We start from the raw sequence: 17,388 nt of genomic DNA, 5'->3' as shown, positions 1-17,388 counted from the left end.
AAAGTGCGTAATGTCAAAGAACAGACCCGACGCCCCATTTCTATTAGTCTTTACAATAATTTGTCTTCTTTTCAGACATTCTTAAGCGATTTTACCCTCACACTAATGGCAAAAGGAAAATAATGTGGTGTAACATTAAAATTTGCTATTTAACTCTTGGATAAAGGCACAGAGGGGAAGTGCACGTGATCCATTCCGGTCCTGGCCTCGTCACCGAGTCTCCATCCTTGACTGTGCTACTTTTCTCCTCTTCTATTCTAAATAAATGTCAAGCTCTCTTCCGTGCTGAGTGGTGCAGAGAATGGGAGGATTGGATGCTGTGGAAAGTGGGTCTTGTGAATGTAGGTCTCCGAGACAGTGTGTGTGTGGGTAAAGCAGGCTTACAGTAGTAATCCTCTTCACAGACACCCATCTGACTAGCAACAGGACGAGGTCCAGACAGACGCATGCACACTGGCGCGCGCAGATAAAGGGTTTGTCAGGAGGGAAATCTCACCCGTTACGTCGTTTTTAAAGGAAAAAACCCACACACAATAGTTCATTAATGGGTCGTCGTATTACGACTTTCCTCTCAATATGTCCAAAATATCTCAAAATGGTGCTTTAATTATGTGTTCAGTGTGGTTATGATGCTTGCATTTAAGCTTTAAAATCAGAAATATAATAAAAGGGCTCCTCCAGGAAGCCAGGCAGTTTTTATTGGTTCCTGAAATTTGTCATTACCGCTTCCCGTCTGTGATGTCATCGGCCCGTTAATGACAGAGGTAGAGAGACTTTCATCCAAAAATAACCTTGAAAAAAAAAAAGAAAGGAAGAAAAAAAACAGGCAATTTTAAAAGGCATAATGAGCCTGTAAGAACAAAGGCAATGAGTTATGACTCTGTTGGAGTCTGACTCATTTAGTCTCAGAAGGAAACGTTCTAACGATCCCCGACGTGACATCAAAGCCTGTCAGCGTCGCAAATCAAAGCACTGTTGACTGTGGAGGTCTGATAATGGAAACGCGCTCCTCAGCAAAACTCAATTCAAAGTTTTACAGACGCAAATCCGATGTTCTGCCGGCTCAGACACAAGACGAGACAAGGGGAAAAAAATCATATTTGTATCTTTTTTTAATTATTTTTGTCGTTTCTTTGTTTTGCATTATATTAAGCAAAGTGCATCTTGTTTTCTTTTTCTCATCAACACATTGCACAATACATAAATAATGATGCATATAAAACGTCTTCATATTTACAATTAATAATATATTTATATATAACATTAAAATACATTTTTTTCACTTCTTACTTTAATTAAATCTTAGTCGTTTAACAAACATAGTCCGTCAGAGTCCTTCTTTTAAAGTGTTCCTGCTCTGTGAACCACCGGAACCCCCGTTAAAAAGTGGGTGGAGTCTCGTGTGAGGGAGGGCGAGAGGAGGATGCGGGCGGCTGCTATCGGGTGTTGAAAATGACCTCCAGCCAGCACGGGCAGCTACTGATGAACTGTCTGGTGTAGCACTGTCCCCAGCCCTTCACAAAGCTTATCTGAACCGTGAAGCCCGTCCGAGGCTGCTGCGTGAACTCGTGGTCGTTCGGCCTCTGCAGGCTGCCGGCCTTGTCATAGTCAAAAGCTTTGATGGAGAATCCGGGGAACACCTTGTGAACCAGCAGCGTGCGCGTGTCCGGGTTGTCCAGTGTGGCCGACTTGATGAAGATGGGATAGCAGCTGCGGTTGTAGACCCACACCCCGTCCGGCTCACGCGTCAGCTGGATGCCGTAGCCGATTTTCGCCCGCACCATCTGCACAAGCTGGGACTTGTTTTCGGAGCATAGCTGACCCAGGCAAAAGCCGTTCCCCTGAGGTAGATCATAGAAGATGTCCAGAGAGGCCTCCTGGACTGAGTAGAGGCGCCCGACGCGTGTCTTCTCCTCCCAGTAGGCGACCACGCACCAATGGGCCCGATCACCAGACTCCTGCATTGCCAGGGAATCTGAAGGAGACAGAAGGGGAGGAGATGGTCAGATCGGCACGGAGGCAGACGGAGAAAACAAAACTTTACAGGTGTAAAGACGAGGGACAAGAGGAGCGGATAAAGAAGCGCTGAGATGACCAGAGAAATGTGTGGCTCCGTGATGATAAAATCAAATCACCACTAAAGCCTTTGAGAGGCACTTTGAGGCTGGTCTACATGAAACCAAGGGTAAACTGCAGCACGTGCGACGTTGTGGTGGAACAAACACGAAAGCCATCAAACACTTTTCCTGCGCACAAATGCAAAAACAAAGACAACAACTATTAATTGCACATTCTCGGCCCGACCCCGAGTCTTCTAAATCCCTGTGAAAAGAAAAACTTCTTCCTTATCCCTTAAATTCTGCCGTAAAGGAAAACCACGCTGGAATTCCTGGAGCACAGACAAGAGAAGCAACTCCGAGACACTGGCAGGCAAGTGTCCACACGCAGTACAATATTTACCCAGGCATTAAATGCTTATCATCTGTCTGGCTCGCTGTATTTTTGTAGCGACGCAGCCAACAACACGCTGACGTCAACCGACAGCCCAGACTGTCTCTCTGCGAAACCCTGCAGCAGGAGACTGGAAACCATCTTAGACATACAAGGGTCCCATAAACACGCAAACTGTTCCCAACTATGGTGGAGCACGTGGCGCAGAGGCCGGCCGCTCCACCCAGCGTGGCGGTGCCTGAGTCGTTGACACGGCTGTCTAAAGTTTCCCCTGAGCATAAAAGAAGTGTAGCTTTGGCCCTGCTCCAGTTTCCAGTCCCAACACCCCTCCCTCCTGTGTGCCTCTCTCCCCTTCATATCTCTATTCTACAGAAATCTGGCTCCCAGCTACTTCCAGCTAACAAAGTGGGAGCCAGTCAGGCGCGAGGGAAATGGAGGGAGACGGAGGGAGCGCGAGGGGAAAGACAGAGGGGGCGGTGCAAGGAAGAGAAGGAATGCTTTACGTATTATTTCGGCTATTACTTTAGCAACTTTGCTTCCTTTCCTGACGTTCTTTAGCGCCTCCCGTGCTTCCAGGGGTCGTCAACTGATTGTTATAGCGTCTGTCAGCGCGGCGCGCACGCAAGCACTCTGGGCCCGCCCCGATGAAAGACGCATTCAAAGGTTAAGGCAGCTCTAGGAAAGGGAAATACATGTGCGAGGGGAAAAAATTAACAGAGCCCCATTTCAGTTCCCATCAGACAGAGACACCCCCCCCCTCATCTGGCGGTGGCTGTGAATGTAACTGGTAATTTGGAAGTCCCGTCTGAGACAAACTGCGACGTTAATGCGGTAGGATCTCTGCAGGCCCTCGCGAACTCACCGCGGCCTGTCATTAGCCTTCATTAGACACAAGGAGGGGGGTGGGAGACAACACTGGGAGAGGAGAGAGAGAGAGAGAGGGAGGGAAGGGAATGGGGGGCTGAAAGCATGCCTTCCATAAAACAAGAGGGGCTGTGTTCTTTGAAGTTGGTCAGAGCCGAGCCTCAGGGAGTATATCGTAAATCCGTCCTCTCGGGGTGCTGGGGGGAATTTCAGTACCCAGCTATCTCCTTTAGACTAAATGCAGGGGGAAGAGGCATTTATCTTGGAGATAAGAGACAGAACAAGTCTTTTGTGTCTCCAGGCTGGTGTCAGCCGGAGCCTCCGATCCCAGCGTGAGCTTTGCTCTCCGGTTTGCTTTGCGTGCAGGAACAGCCGGGATTGATAAGGAGCAAAGATGCGTCGGGCTTCCTTAACAGCTGACAGAGGGCCTGCTGGCAGAGCTCACCTGTGAGGCCCCCATGTATGTTTGCTATTGCTGAGAGAGACAGGGCCTGGCGTCAGAGGTCATTAGAGCAGGCTGCCTGTCTGAGCCTGTCATTGCAGCCTGAAAACACCCTGCTATTCAGGACGGCACTGGCTGCCCCGCTTCCCCTCCCTCGTCGCCTCTCCCCTCTGAAACTCAGACTGGTAGGAAGTGGGTACCGCAGAGGGGAGAAGAAGGAGCCGGGGATGAAAGGAAAGGGCTGAGGAGCGGCTGAAAAACAGCAGAGCCAGTTGCAACCTGATCGTCTCCTCTGTTGGGCCCTCCCATACTGGTTAACACGGTTCAAAGTCAGCCTTCCCAGCCTTGTAATGCCTGCATTTTTTTTCTGTTAGAATTCTACCCGCACGGCAAACGCAGATTACCGTGACATCACACGGATACTATTTTTATCGGTAGTCTTTTCAAGCGCCGCGGTTAGATAAGAGACCGTCAGGCTCAAACTGGTCCTGCAGGTAAACAAAAGTTTTGTGGGTTTTTTTTGTTTGAAGCGCTTTGTCTGTTAGCAGAGACAGAGCCAGACGGGCAGGGCTGCTCCGCCTGCGGAGCCTCGTGAAGCCCAGCGGGGGGGGGGCCCGCACCTCCTGAGCCGCGCCGCCGTCACCGCACACGGACACACAGCTGAGCGACGCCCGGTTGTCTCCATTAACTGAGTTTTAATTTTTAATCTGCTCTAGTTTGGGGTTTTTTTCCCCCAGCCTGCGTCCGCGGCGCCTCGAGTTACCGACTGACACTATTTGAGGTGATCGTCGCTCAGGTGTGCGTGTCAGACGGCGTCGTCTGTCCTGTCACCTCTGGCCCCCTGGACAATTACGTGGCTGCCTGTGGTGTCTGTCTCTGCATCTGTCTGGATGTCTGCCTATCAGTGCATTAGTGCGTCTATCAGGCTCTGCCCCCACCTGCCCGTCTGGCCTGGCTGGGTGTCTCAGGCTTCTCCTTGCTGGAGATAAGCAGCCTTGCTGGCAGCCCCAGGCCATCTGTCACCGCGGGCCTTTTTCGTCCTGCTGTGCCCCAGTCAGTTGTCTCAGTCTGGAGTGCCCCACAATAACCCCCCCCACCCCCCTCCCCCAGAGACAAAAAACAAATAAAGACTTTCCTTGTTTGTCCATTACGCGCCATAAAGAACACTCTCTCGGACGTGGGAGACACAGGAGCAGCTAAGTGTACGGCGCATCATGTGACCAGAGATAACCGCCATCGTTAAAGGGGCTTTACAAAATGTGAAGAAATGCACAAATTGTTAGCGACAAAGAAAAACTACAACCCCCCCACTGTTCTCTAGGCATTTAACAGATGATCAGCTTATGCTCTGCTAGGTAGGGGGTGGGCGAGAGGGGGAGGGGCTGTTAATATCCGCTATTAAATAAACATTTATGTGAAAAACCTAGAGTGTAAACAGGCTGATTTGGCAACTGGACACAAACCGCGAGCTCCCCCGCGGATCTCAACGGCCCGCAGTCTTTGAGAGCGGACGCCATATTAGCCGAGACAATCGGACATGCGTGAAGGGAGGAGGGGCGGCCAGAAAGACAGGGGGAAGGAGGGGGAGGGGGAGGGCGATGACAGACTGGGTGCTTCTCTCAGGGCCAGGAACACAGTCTGGAAAGGTTAATCATTACCTCTGTCTGACTCCGCGCGCACACGCCAGTTCACTGCTATACTTAGAGGGCAGCACATTCACAGAGGAACACACCTAGACACACACGCACGCACACACACACTCAACCTTCACTCCTGGACACAACACTATCAACGTCAGTAAATAGTGAGGAGGCTCCTGAGGACTGTCTCGCATTGATCGGTGTGTGTGTGTGTGTGTGTGTGTGCGCGCGCGCAATGACCCTGTTGACAACACAAGCGCGGGTGCACACACACACACACACACACACACACACAGCGGGAGGGGACAGGAAGAAGGGAAGAAGGGACTCGTCGCGGTGCCTTATTTTCTGAGTCAACACCCACTCTGGAGCTGAGGAAAGTCTATTCCAAAGGTCAAGGGTCAACCCTGAGCCATTCCGCTTGTTCTCGCCTTAAACGTTCGGCCCCGAGCGCGTCCCCGGGAGTGACGCCCACAGCATTTATCTCTCTGTGTTCGGAAAAAGTGTGTAGTGCGATTGATTTCTGTTAGTTAACAGCCTCCGAAAGAGTCTGTTGCCTGTGTTCCAGTTCTTCGGTGTCAGGAAATCCGATGACGGGCGACTCATTCCAAGTGTCATTATCCCGCATCAATATAACAACGCGGTCACGGGTGCGCAGGGCCAACGACTGCGCATGGACGGTTTGCCTATTTCTTACTGTTGCGTTGGATGATTTGAATTGTGTTCGCCGAGCCTTTTAAAGAGCCACGGAGAAGCGACAGCATCACTTATTAAAGGGAAACACAGGCGCACAGACGGCTGCAGACAGAGGAAGTACCTCTTTAGGTGGCAGTTACATAAGACAACATGAAGGCCACCGCTCCTCTACCTCCCCCAGGTCTCAGGAAACCTAAATATGCCCTAATGGCAGGAAACCCTCACAGGGAAATGGCGTGGGTTCGCTATCTACAGATCTGCCGCCTCTTGCAGGGGCAGAGACGGGGAGAACGAGCTGCAGACACGCCATCTCTAACGTGAACCATCCGGCCCCAATCGGAGAGAAGATAAAGCGGAGAAATGTTTTCCTACAGCCTCCACCGATGGTGTAATTTTCTCTGACTGGATGTCTCTGCTGTAATTACACGGTCCGCATGTCTTAACGCAGCCCGAGCCTCACGTCTCTGCAGTTTCAGATAAAACGTGGGGACGTTTCACGCTTACTTCTGCACTTTCTACTGCAGCAGCACATTTTGGAGGACTTCTACTAGACTTTTTTTTTCTGCCAGTGATAAATGATTCATTTCTCAGTAACTACCGCTGAATTATTATTCCAACACTTCATCACACTGACACGCACGGTGGAGCAGATTTCCCAGGGTGACAGTACAAATAAACACAGGTTAGCTTGACGCCGGGTGCCAGACAGGCTGCGCTGACGTCATGAGATCACATTTGCAAGCACGGGCATCGCGGAGCCACGCGGCCTGGCCCGGTGGACGGGCCAGACGGGCTGACAGGAACAACCACACCGGAGCTAATAACAACACCACTAAGGCAGACATCCCACAGAGCCAGTTGTGCTCAGCCTGAGCTTTTGTCCTGTTATTAAGAAAACAACACACCTGTGTGTGTGTGTGGTTATACTGGACTACAAACACTCGCACACACCTCTAGTCACACATGCACCCACACAAAAGACAGAATGATGACATGAATGAGCAGACAGGAGGGTGGAGACACACAGGGGTTCTCACACAGGAATGTCTCTGCACTTATTTCCATTTCCGCAAAAGGAGGCATTTCTCCTCTTTCCTTCTTCAAGCTCTCACACACACTGAGGTAATGTCAAATTCCACTCCCCCCCCCCAAAAAAAAAGAAAAACAATGTTAATCTTGTTCTGGGCTCCCCTCCAGCTCTGGCCCAGAGCCGAATCGGCATAACCCACCTTTCAATCAGCGCGTTAGAAAAACGCCTCTGTTGTGATGCTCCGAAATCACCAACGCAAACCCCCCCAAACACACACGGGGCCCCAGGCACATTTTCCTCCATCCTCCGCCATCCCAGTGTGCTGCTTTTTCGATTTGCGCAGCATAATGACACAGGGTGGGGAACAGAGGACAGCCAAAACCAAAATTAAGTCCCTTGCCAAGAGTCGGCTTGGCTGCCGTGCAAGGAAAGGAAGTGGGGAGTAATGAGAGATCCTGGCCCGGCACGGAGCAGCTCGGCTCAACGCACAGCTTCCAAATTACAGAGCGGAGCAGAACTGCCGGCCATACCTCCCTCCACCCAAAGCCGCCATCTTTGCTCACTCCTCACTGCTAAGTCGTCCCGTTTGGACAGAGGTATTTTTATTCCAAGGTACGTCTCATCCTAAGACGTGCGTCTGCGGGCAAAACAAATGTTCTATTCTCCCCCCTGGTTGATGCACCCCAGTGTTTGTTTTCTGTCACCAAGAGGCCTCGGCTGCCTCCCCATCCGCTCGCCTTTTCCTCAAAGACATGAGGTCATATCCTGCGCGGCCCTTTCCTCTCCCCGCTAACCCAAACAAGTCAGGAATGCCTAAGGAGCGAGAGGAAGGGGGTGAGACGCGCAGGACCGGGGTCGTTCTGTTTCTAATTCGTTAGGGGGGAAAAACCCCAACCCTTGTAGGTAAAAGTGTCTGATTTTCAGAAGGAAATGGAATGCTTCTGGAATCATTTTCAGGGAATTTGTTCCAATAAAACTGTGGGAACAAGCAGGAATTGCCAAAACGCTCGTAAGTCGTGCTTTTGTTGGTCAACGCGAGATGTTTCTGCTGCCGGTTTAGCGATCTGCGCCTTGGCGAAACTCACAGAAAACAAGGCCGAGAAGCCAAACGCATGGAAAAGTTGTCCGTGCTCTTGGTGGGGCTGGAATGTAATTAGAAGCTGACTTCCTGTTCACAACAACGGCAGCAACAGCAACATTCGGATTTCATCTCGGCCCAAATCAGGTCGTTTCTTCCGCTTCCACATGACAGCAGAACTCGTCTGATTTAATGAGCCGAGGTGCCGAGACTAAATTTAATCTCCGTCAGAGCCCCTGATGAAGGTTATACTTCCAGCTGATTCACTGGATGACTAATTGACTGACTGAAGGGCTGGCAGACTGTCTGTCGAGTGAGGTGACTGCTCGCTGGTGTAAGAATACAACGCGGGCCTAAATTTAACCAGCAGTGGGAGGAAGCGCCTGTGTGACAGTCGGCCGTGAGCCAGGGCTCACACCGGGTCATTTTATCTCACCCCCCCCCCCCCCCCCCCCCCCCCCCCCCCCCCCCCCCCGGCTTGTTGTGTACGTGTGTGAAAAATGCATGTGTGTGCGTGCGTGTCACCGCAGCCTCACCGGATCCTCTTACACGCAAGCACTCTGGGTCAGTCCCCGATGGCACCAGCAGGCACGCCACCCACACACACACACACGTCTATAAACTAGCCTTCAAAGAGGACCAGGGTGTCCACACTATGGCTGAGTACTGGTCCTCAGAGGTTGGATTAAAATATGTCTGGTTTACAGGCAATAAGAATATGAGTAGAGATCAAATGATATTCATAATCTTAGATTTTAATTTTTCCCCAATGCTAAAAGGCAACTTGCAGTACCGCTATAGACCCTCGGGGGCAGTGTTGGACACTAACAGAGGAAGCGAGACAGAAAAAGAACATCAACCTCTCATCTATAGCAGGAGTTAGCTGGTAGAAAAATGGCTCGATTGATTTGTCAACCCATTTCTGTCTCTTCATTTCCAGAGTTCACACATCCCTCAGAATGAAGCCATGCTACTGATCTGAGGGTCAAAGGCGTTAGGTCTGATCTTAGCGGACAAATATCCGTTCGAATGCTAGTCAAATATTACTCAACATGCTGCGGATTCATGACCAAACAATCCAGGGCTCTCTCTAATCCCATGTTCGGATCCCGTTGCCTCCCTCTCCCGCTCTCTCTCCTCGGTTCCCAGGTGAATCTAAAACCCGTCAGAACCGAGATCAGCACCTCGACACCCAGGCTCCAGGCCTCCGGCCACCAGCCCCCACTCCTCCTCTCTCCGCTCTGTTCCAAGTTGATGACGTGAGCCAGCAAGAGCAGCTTTGGAGCTGGTAGCCTGGCAGGCAGCCTAGTTTGCATTTGTGCTTGTCGCTGTCGCCACTCGCTTAACTCCTTACAGGCTGGAGGGGCCGCGGTGAGACGGAGAAAAGGGGGGGAAGAGGTTATCTCCTAACGATTCCTCTATGAGGGATGAATGGGGTGGGGGTAATTTGCAAGCCTGGCCAAGGTCAAATTTAAAAGAAGGTTGGACAGAGCAGCTTTTTTGTTCTCAAAGTTCCAGGAGTTCTGCTCACACAAAGAACACAAGTCTCGCTGGCTGAGTCTCCCCCCAGAGCCACCCTCCTCTCTCCCTTCTTCCTCTCTGTAAATATGTCTGGAGAAGAACATAAAAAGGGCAGAGCAAGTGAATTAGAAGGTCAGCAGCAGGCCTCGGGGAGAGCCATGTTTCTTTTGTCAGGGCCCCAGGGGGAAGGGGGGGTGGGGGTGTGGAAGTAGCAATGGAGCAGCTTTTGCTTTCTTTTTTGGGTACTGCCAGGGAAATCACTAGGGCAGAGCGCTTTGGCCGTTCTGCTTCGGGCTGTTCTGCCTCTTTCCGTAAGGAGGTCCATTCACTGGAGGGTCAGCCGCTGCCACCGTGTCGTCTTTGCCAGGAAGGAAAACAGGGGAGGGGTTGGGGGTTTGTGTGTATGGCTTGCAGGGAGCAGGGGGGAGGGAGCGTGGGGGCACCTGTAAAGACTCAAGTTCTTGGGTTTCACTGTTTGAAATGGGTCTAAAATGTGTCTTAGGGGGTGCTTTAGGGCTGTTTCAGGGGCCCGACTTTACAGCACTTTTGACCCGGAACAGACAAAAATAAAGATGTTCCTAAACTTCCTGCACTTGCGACGCACCTGAAGGCCCGTGGCGCAGCCCTTTCAGCCACGGTCAAACCGCTGCCGAGACTTGGAGGAACCATTTCTCGCTATTTCTTGTCGGTAAACCCAAGACGGTTGCGTCATGGCTGCAGATGAGACTATGAGGCTGGCGGGTTCGGGGGGAAAGGCCCCGCAATTACAACAATCCCCAAGGTTGCACAAAGGGTTCATCTAACTGTTTATTGTCCACTTGACAGGTGGGAAAATTGTAGTCCTCTGTTCTGCTAAGCTTGCTACAGTTTCTTCCCCCATCTAAGGACATCTACATGCATGCAGGCGAGCTAACCCGCCACCCCCAAACAAAGGAGGGGAGAATGGGCAGCCAACACCAACTGACATAAAACAGGCTTTAAAGGCACAGTAATGAGAACCATCTGAGGACGGAACAGCACAGAGCAAAGCGAGGCGGCAGAGAGCAGCCTCTTTTTCTCATCAACGCCATCTTATTCTGCAGCCTCGGGACAGGGCGCTGGGTGAGCAAGGCGAGGCTGCCAGAGGGGATTATGGGAGAAAACAGGGAAGCCTGAGACACATCCCGCATTGGAGATGACAGAGAGAAAGGCATCTCTTGGTTTCCTATCCACGCCCGACCCCAGAGGAGAGCTGTCCACACAGACATGGTGTACCCAAAAACAGACCCAAACAAACACTCACATGTCAGTTGAATACACACACACACACACACACACACACACTAACATTTCTCATAATAGCGCACGCAGAGAGCAAATTCTCCAAACAACTCTTTGGCATGTTTGTCTTCCATTACAACATAACACGGAAAGGCACGAGATGAGGAAGGGATGAGACGAGGAAAGGGGAGAGGAAGAGAGGAGCGTTGTTCAAAGAGCCAGAAGGGAGGAATTTTATGTGGATGTGGGAGAAATACACCACCCACCCTTTTTTTTTTATTACAGAGGGGAAGCAGGGGCCCCACAATCACTGCCTCATCATCACAAGTATGGAGGGGAGATGTGAGCTGGGGGGAAGGTGCAGAAGAAGGAAAAGAAAACAGGGGAACGAGGAAAAAAACAGGAGAGCGAAGACAAGGAAGAAATGCATACCTGAGAGCCCCACAGGGGCCGAGTATGTCGTTCCCCCAGTGTCACTGGATGAAGGTCCAGAGTCTGGAGAATCTAAAAGGAGGAGAGAGACTGTGAATTAGCATTGGTGTGTTTAAATGTGTGTGTGTGTGTGTGTGTGTGTGTGTGTGTGTGTGTGTGTGTGTGTGTGCGTGTGCGACGGGAGGCAAAGCAACAGCTGCGAGTCCGTCAATCAATCCTGTGAAATCAATGCCTGATGAAGACGCTGACGACGGAGCTCGCGCTCTCGCACAGCGAGAGGACTTACAGAGGCGAGTTCCTTACACCCCTGATAATCCCCCATAATCCACTGCTTCAAGAGGAATGTTAGCCTCACAACTCTGCACAGACGGGCTGCTCATCTGGAAAGAGACGTATTCTTTTGGCTGATGGCTGAGGTGAAGGGTTCTGGGTGGGAGACTTCTGATCCCCTCTCAGTAATCAAACACAGACATTAGATGGCTGCAGCGCCACATTCGGAGTCTCGCCGCATAATTCCCGCTCACTTCGCTGAAAATATCTATAAATCCGGCCCTAATTGGAAACCACCGGCCGTTTAAAGGGTATTCTTGGCTACTTTGGCTGAAAAAAGGGAGTCTTGAGGGCAGATTTTCCTCACAAAGAGACAAGAGAAAATGACTCCCCCTTCCACCCTCTTTGCATGTGAATGCGTCGCTCCCACCGAGGCCCTTGATGTGAGCTCTTCTCAACATGGCACCTGAATAGAGCTCAACAAAGAGCCCGTGTCAGTGGTCTGCCCTCGTATTCACCAGCGACGCTCTAATTTGCAGCAGCATTGCCGGCTAGAGTTGACATCTGTCTTATTGGCCTCGTGTCTGACCGGGCGGAGCCACAGAAGGTCTGAAGTGAAGACTGGACGTCCCCGCGTGGACGGTGCCGGCGTGGCGTTTGCCAAGCCTGCCTGCCGCCAGCCCTGCGCCCGGGCAGCAGATCACAGCTGACCGCAGGCTCCAACAGGAGAATCGGGGAGGGGGGGGGGAAGGGGGCAAACAGCGCGTGATTTATATTCCCCAGAGCTGAAAACAAGGCTGCATTTTACGTCTGGGCCGCTTTCATATCGACCGCTGCCGCCGCCGCCCGCTGCTGCCGGAGCGGACGGGCACCCTGGCACGCACAGCCGCACTTCCTGCTGCTCGCCGCCGCCATAAAACCATCGTGGCAGACTCCGGCGTTTTCCCGCGTCGTGCCGATTTCCACGGGCTGAGACGGCGTACCTAAAGTTAACTATGCAGGATTTTCTGAATGTCAGGGCGGTTTGAAATAGCTCGATATGAAGCTAATAACTGTAACATCCTCCAGTAATGGGAGGGTTGATGAGTGACAGACTTGCAAAGCCCCGGGGCACAAGCCCTGTCTTTCTGCATGATAAGCTCTTCTGTCCTCGGCGTGTGTATGTGTGTGCGTCTGCTCCATTGTCTTATTAATGTATGTCTTTCACCCCCCCCCCCCTCCGCCCTCGCCGGTGCAGACAGACAGAGACAGCCGCCTTTGATTAACCACGACTGCAGCTGCACTCGCTCACTGCTACCAAATGAGGAAATGGGATGGAATAGGTGAAACCTTTTCACCTCTTTTTGCAAAAATGCAGAAGAGGCGTGCGGGGCCAGAGAAGCGTGTTTTTTTTTTAATTTGATGCTCTAAAACGCATTCAGAGAAAACATTAGCCAAGCTGGGGATCACCGAGTGTCGCTTCATTTACAGCGCTTATGCAAATTCTGCACGCGCTTGATGGTTTGTCAATAGAGACTAAATACATTTTTCCTGCACAGGAAGTGGGATTTGATGCCTTTTCCTCCCGTGGAGCTTTGATCTGCAGCGTTCGGCCCGTCCCGATTGGCTGAAAACACATTTGTCCCTTTGTTGAAGTGGACGTGAAACTTCGGTAAAAGCTAAATCTATTCTAGGATACCGGCACGGTTGGCATGGCTACGTTGAGCAAGAACCACAGCGTCACTGAGGACCCAGAGGAAACGCTGACACGCCACGAGTATCTGTTAGTTCCTGGAGAGGTGTTTCAGGAACCAGAAGTACCCAGACAAAACAGAGAAGAGCAGCTCAGGCGACAGGGGGCTTTGAAGGGCCGCAGCTGCAGCTGCAATGACTTCCTATTGTTTCCACTCACTGAAAACGACTTTCTCCTTCTCCTGGCCCACCGGCTGTTCCCCTGACCCATTATTGTTTCCCTCCCGCACTGACGCACGCACGGCAAGACGGATGAATGAGCGCCGGCACTGGGGAGCGTTTAAGGAAATTAAAAACTCTCAGGTCCAGCATGTGCATCCACGTCTCAGCAAACCTGAGCGCTGCGTTTCTGATGACGGCCTGAAATCCAACACACACACACACACACGCGCGCGCTGACTTAATGGGCGGCAAATCAATCCGATGCTACTTTTCTGAGGGGGGGTAGGATGACAACCGCAGTGGTCTGGCACAGGTGGGCCCACAAAACAATTTGGCAGGAAACTTGTGGAGGGGGTGGGGGAGAGACATGTGTAAACAAATAGTCTCTTCCTGTCTCTAAAACAAACTGGTCCAAACACAGACGAGGGACGGTGACACACACCCACAGGCCGCCAGCCTTCCACTCTAATCTGCTGATTAATTCGGCTGATTAGGTCTGGCCCGGCTCTGCAGCGTGCAGCAGACAGACGGACAAACAAACACGCACGCACGCACACACACACACACGACCCCGCCACCGTCACCCCGGTGACACCGGCGCTTCTGCCCGTCTCGCCGCTACCATAAATCACCACATCGGCTCATTGTGACGTTTCACTGCGGCCGTTTTCACACAGACAGACGTTTTTAAAAGAAGAAGCTGGAGCTCACCTGGTGGTTTTAGATAGTCCATGGGATAGCGCGAGTATGGAGGAGGGGGGGACTCTGCGCGGAGGAGAGAAAGCAGAGCATGAGAACAGAATAAAATAACAGACGGGAGAGATCTAAAGTTTATGATAAGAGTTGTCATTCTTCTGGGAAGCGGGTTTGTGTCTGTCAGTTCAGCTGAGGAGAGGCAGGCAGAGGCCGGCCGGGCGGCTATTGCCTTTCATTGGCAGGCAGATAAACAGGGGGCCGCCTGGCGCCAGGAGGGCCACTATCAGCGTCTAGGACAAACTGAGATACGGGCCTCTTTTGGCCCGGTGCGCCAAGCAGGCAGGCGAGCGCGCACAGGCACGCACGCACGTACACACACACACACGCCTTGGAAACTTCAGTGGAAAGACTGCAAAGCTCGGTGCGATCGCGTCTGCCAATTGTGAAATGTTGAGAAAACAGACGGGCGGTTTGAAATTAGTTGAGCATTCGGATTAAAAGTCATATGGAGGTTTCAAAATCAGCATGCGCGCGTCATTTTAACTGCGGGGCGCTTCAGGAGCGCGGGTGGCTGCGACTGATTTAATGAAACGTGTCACAAAATCTAATTTGATGGCGCTGAAGAGTGAAAAACGGCGCTTGGCACGTTTTCAACGCCAAGTGCGGAGACACGAGCGTGATGTCATCCGAACCGGTCTACGCGAGAAATCCCGAGTCCCCCAACCGCAGCCAGGGCGAGAGACTGGACTTCAGAACTTTCTGACGGAGGCGATCCGGACTCACCGAGTTCGCAGAGTCGGCTCATGTGGTGCGGGTTGCAGCAAACCAGCTCCGGGTTGATTTTCCCATAGGATTCACAGCAAGACAGCCTCTTCAGCTCCGAGGAATGCCTGAGGTCCGGCCACCTGAACACTTTGTAGAGCAGCATGGGGAGAGAGTAAGACTGTTGGCCCACTTTGGCGTCCACTTTGCTGGGCAGGAGCAGGCAGGGGCTTCGGGCGCCCCCCTTGGACTCCACCGCCTGCAAAAGCGCCTCTAATTGTTTCTCCTTGATCTTTTTCAGTATGGAGTGGGTCAACGCCTTCAGTTCAGCCTCCGACCCGGCGTTAGACTTGGCCACCTTTGTTGTCTTGCCCATGCAGCAGCCCCCGGAGCCATGCGTCCCTCTATCCGTCTCCCCGTCGCCCTCCACGGGCGCACGGCTCCTCCAGAGTCGCCGGACGAGCCCCGATCGTTTGGTCCTAAACATGCGGGACGAAAAGAGGGTTTCCCGGCTAAAAAACGAGCATGGTGTCCGCAAATCATGAAGATTCCGGGATCCGAGTCCAGGCAATGACAAGCAGCCTGAGAAAATACCGTGGAAAAGCTGGGAACTTGAGAAGCAGAGGGAATCTGTAGCATGCGCCAGAGTCTGTCGCCGTCTTCTGGGTCTGGATCAGAGGAAAAGCGGCGGATGTTTGACGGGACGGTCAGATCGTCCTCTGTGGATCAGCAACCATCACCCCCTCCCCAAGGGTTTAAGGCTGACCTACAGTGGCGAGAACATAGGAGACGAACCTGCCCCAGCACGGCGACATGCAGCCCCGGACGTGCGTGCTTCACTTGTGCAGCCTGGTGTCGCCGTCTGACCCGTTTCCCAGGCGGTTTTCAGCAAGAAAACACCGTCAAAACATGTTTCTACCAACGTGCCGCGGCTGTGGTGGGAATTGGACGAACTGGGGCCTAATTAAGCGGACAAGCATTCGCAGTTTTCCCCGTGAAAAAGCGGAGCTCGGCCGTCTTCAGGAGCATTAATCCACAGAATCCTTGATCCGACTGCGCAGAGCAGCGGAGGCTTTTCTATCCGCGATCGTCCTGGAAAACCGCCACTCTTCCGCGGAGGATGTGGCAAGAATGAGCCTGGTCAGGAGTCAGGGAGCAGATCCAGCCACGGATCTCTCACTCGGTTAGAAGAGAGAGAGAGAGAGAGAGAGAGAGAGAGAGGGGGGGGGGGGGGGGTCGAGCGAGAGAGACCCTCGGGTTACGCGTCCGCTCTCCGACGCCTCGCAGCCGCGTCCCCTGGAATAAAACAATCCGAGCTCGGTCGCGAAGTTTTCTGCGTGTGGCTGTGGAAGGAAGCGAGCCGACGAGTGATCTGAGAGGGGGGCGGAAGGCTCTCCGTCTGGAAATGAGGAGGATGGTTTGGGTGCCCTTGCTCCGTCTCCAGTCTCCAGTGCGCATTGACGCGCCCGGTCACGTGTGCGTCTAGACACCCTGTCGCTTAAAAGAAATGTGATTGTGTTGCGCAAACAACAGATCAAGCGGAGCCCACAGCGAGCCCGCGCGCACGCACACACGCAGACAGACAGACGGGGACGCACGAAAAAAAAAAACTAGTAAAACAGAAAAGCAAAGTCGTCGTTTCCTGGAAAAAAAAAGAGAAAATAAAACTTGCCTGGGTGAGAAAATCTACACGGAACGATACAAAGTCTGTGTCACTAAAGGAGCTTAACAGTAAAATCGAAGAACAAAACTTTTTTTAAAATACCCAAATCGTGTTTTGTATCATTTCACAGCTTTATTTGGACAGATTTGAGGTCGCGATAGTTCGGGTAAAAATCCAATTTATTCAGTTATTTCCAATGCGAGTGTTTAAATTTACATTCAAATCCCCCAAATCACATTTAGTGCGTCATCATCAACTCGGGGAAAGACGCGTCCGCAGCCCTGACGGCGTTTGTCGCCTCTCATAATCCGAACCTGCCCCCATTTAACTGGTTTTGCTGCAGGTCAAAGTTTATGGGCTGTCTCGCCTTACATGTGGGAAAGGGAGAGAAAGAGACGTTACGCCAGTTAAACCGAACTCGGGGGGGGGCCGAGAAGACCCTGTGGCCCCCCGCCCTGCCCGGAGCGCGGCTGAGAGCGCGCTGCTGCCGCCCTGTGGCGGTTTGGCTCCCAGGCGCAGCGAATGCACCACGAACCGCCCCCCCCCCCCCCCAACTTCCCGGCCATCTGACAGGATTCTACTGGTGGATTAGCTCAAGCGTGGCCCAGAACCACCCAAAGGCCCCCGTTCCCATGAGCCAGAGGTTGTTTTAGCTTTGGACTAATAATTATACGTGTCTCCTCTGTAGCC

General features: G+C 52.2%; 1 protein-coding gene across 2 annotated transcripts; it reads right to left on the bottom strand.

Moving 5' to 3' along the window:
• Nucleotides 1–1,094: 1,094 nt before the first annotated feature.
• On the bottom strand, nt 1,095–16,606 carry smad7 (SMAD family member 7). Of its 2 annotated transcripts, XM_003965169.3 has the most exons (4): nt 15,057–16,604; nt 14,289–14,342; nt 11,415–11,486; nt 1,095–1,975 (listed from the first exon to the last, which is right to left on the bottom strand). In XM_003965169.3, exons 1-4 carry the CDS (start codon nt 15,520–15,522, stop codon nt 1,437–1,439), a joined length of 1,131 nt encoding a protein of 376 aa, XP_003965218.1. In that variant the 5' UTR covers nt 15,523–16,604; the 3' UTR covers nt 1,095–1,436. The 2 variants fall into 2 exon arrangements, with proteins under 2 accessions (XP_003965218.1, XP_011602854.1); XM_011604552.2 differs by lacking the exon at nt 14,289–14,342 and having other exon boundaries at nt 15,057–16,606.
• Between the last annotated feature and the right edge of the window lie 782 nt (nt 16,607–17,388).

The sequence above is a fragment of the Takifugu rubripes genome, chromosome 6 (genome assembly GCF_901000725.2).
Source record: "Takifugu rubripes chromosome 6, fTakRub1.2, whole genome shotgun sequence".
NCBI classification, from domain to species: Eukaryota; Metazoa; Chordata; class Actinopteri; order Tetraodontiformes; family Tetraodontidae; genus Takifugu; species Takifugu rubripes.
Note: the sequence above shows the minus strand (reverse complement) of the source record. Positions and strands in the feature narration are given on the sequence as shown.

Coding starts and splice junctions, on each gene's coding strand:
- smad7 (XM_003965169.3), bottom strand. CDS start 15,522: ATGTTTAGGACCAAACGATCGGGGCTCGTCCGGCGACTCTGGAGGAGC. Junction 11,487..14,288: donor GGACTATCTAAAACCACCAG/GTGAGCTCCAGC, acceptor TCCTCCTTTTAG/ATTCTCCAGACTCTGGACCT. Junction 1,976..11,414: donor GGCCCCTGTGGGGCTCTCAG/GTATGCATTTCT, acceptor TGTCTCCTTCAG/ATTCCCTGGCAATGCAGGAG.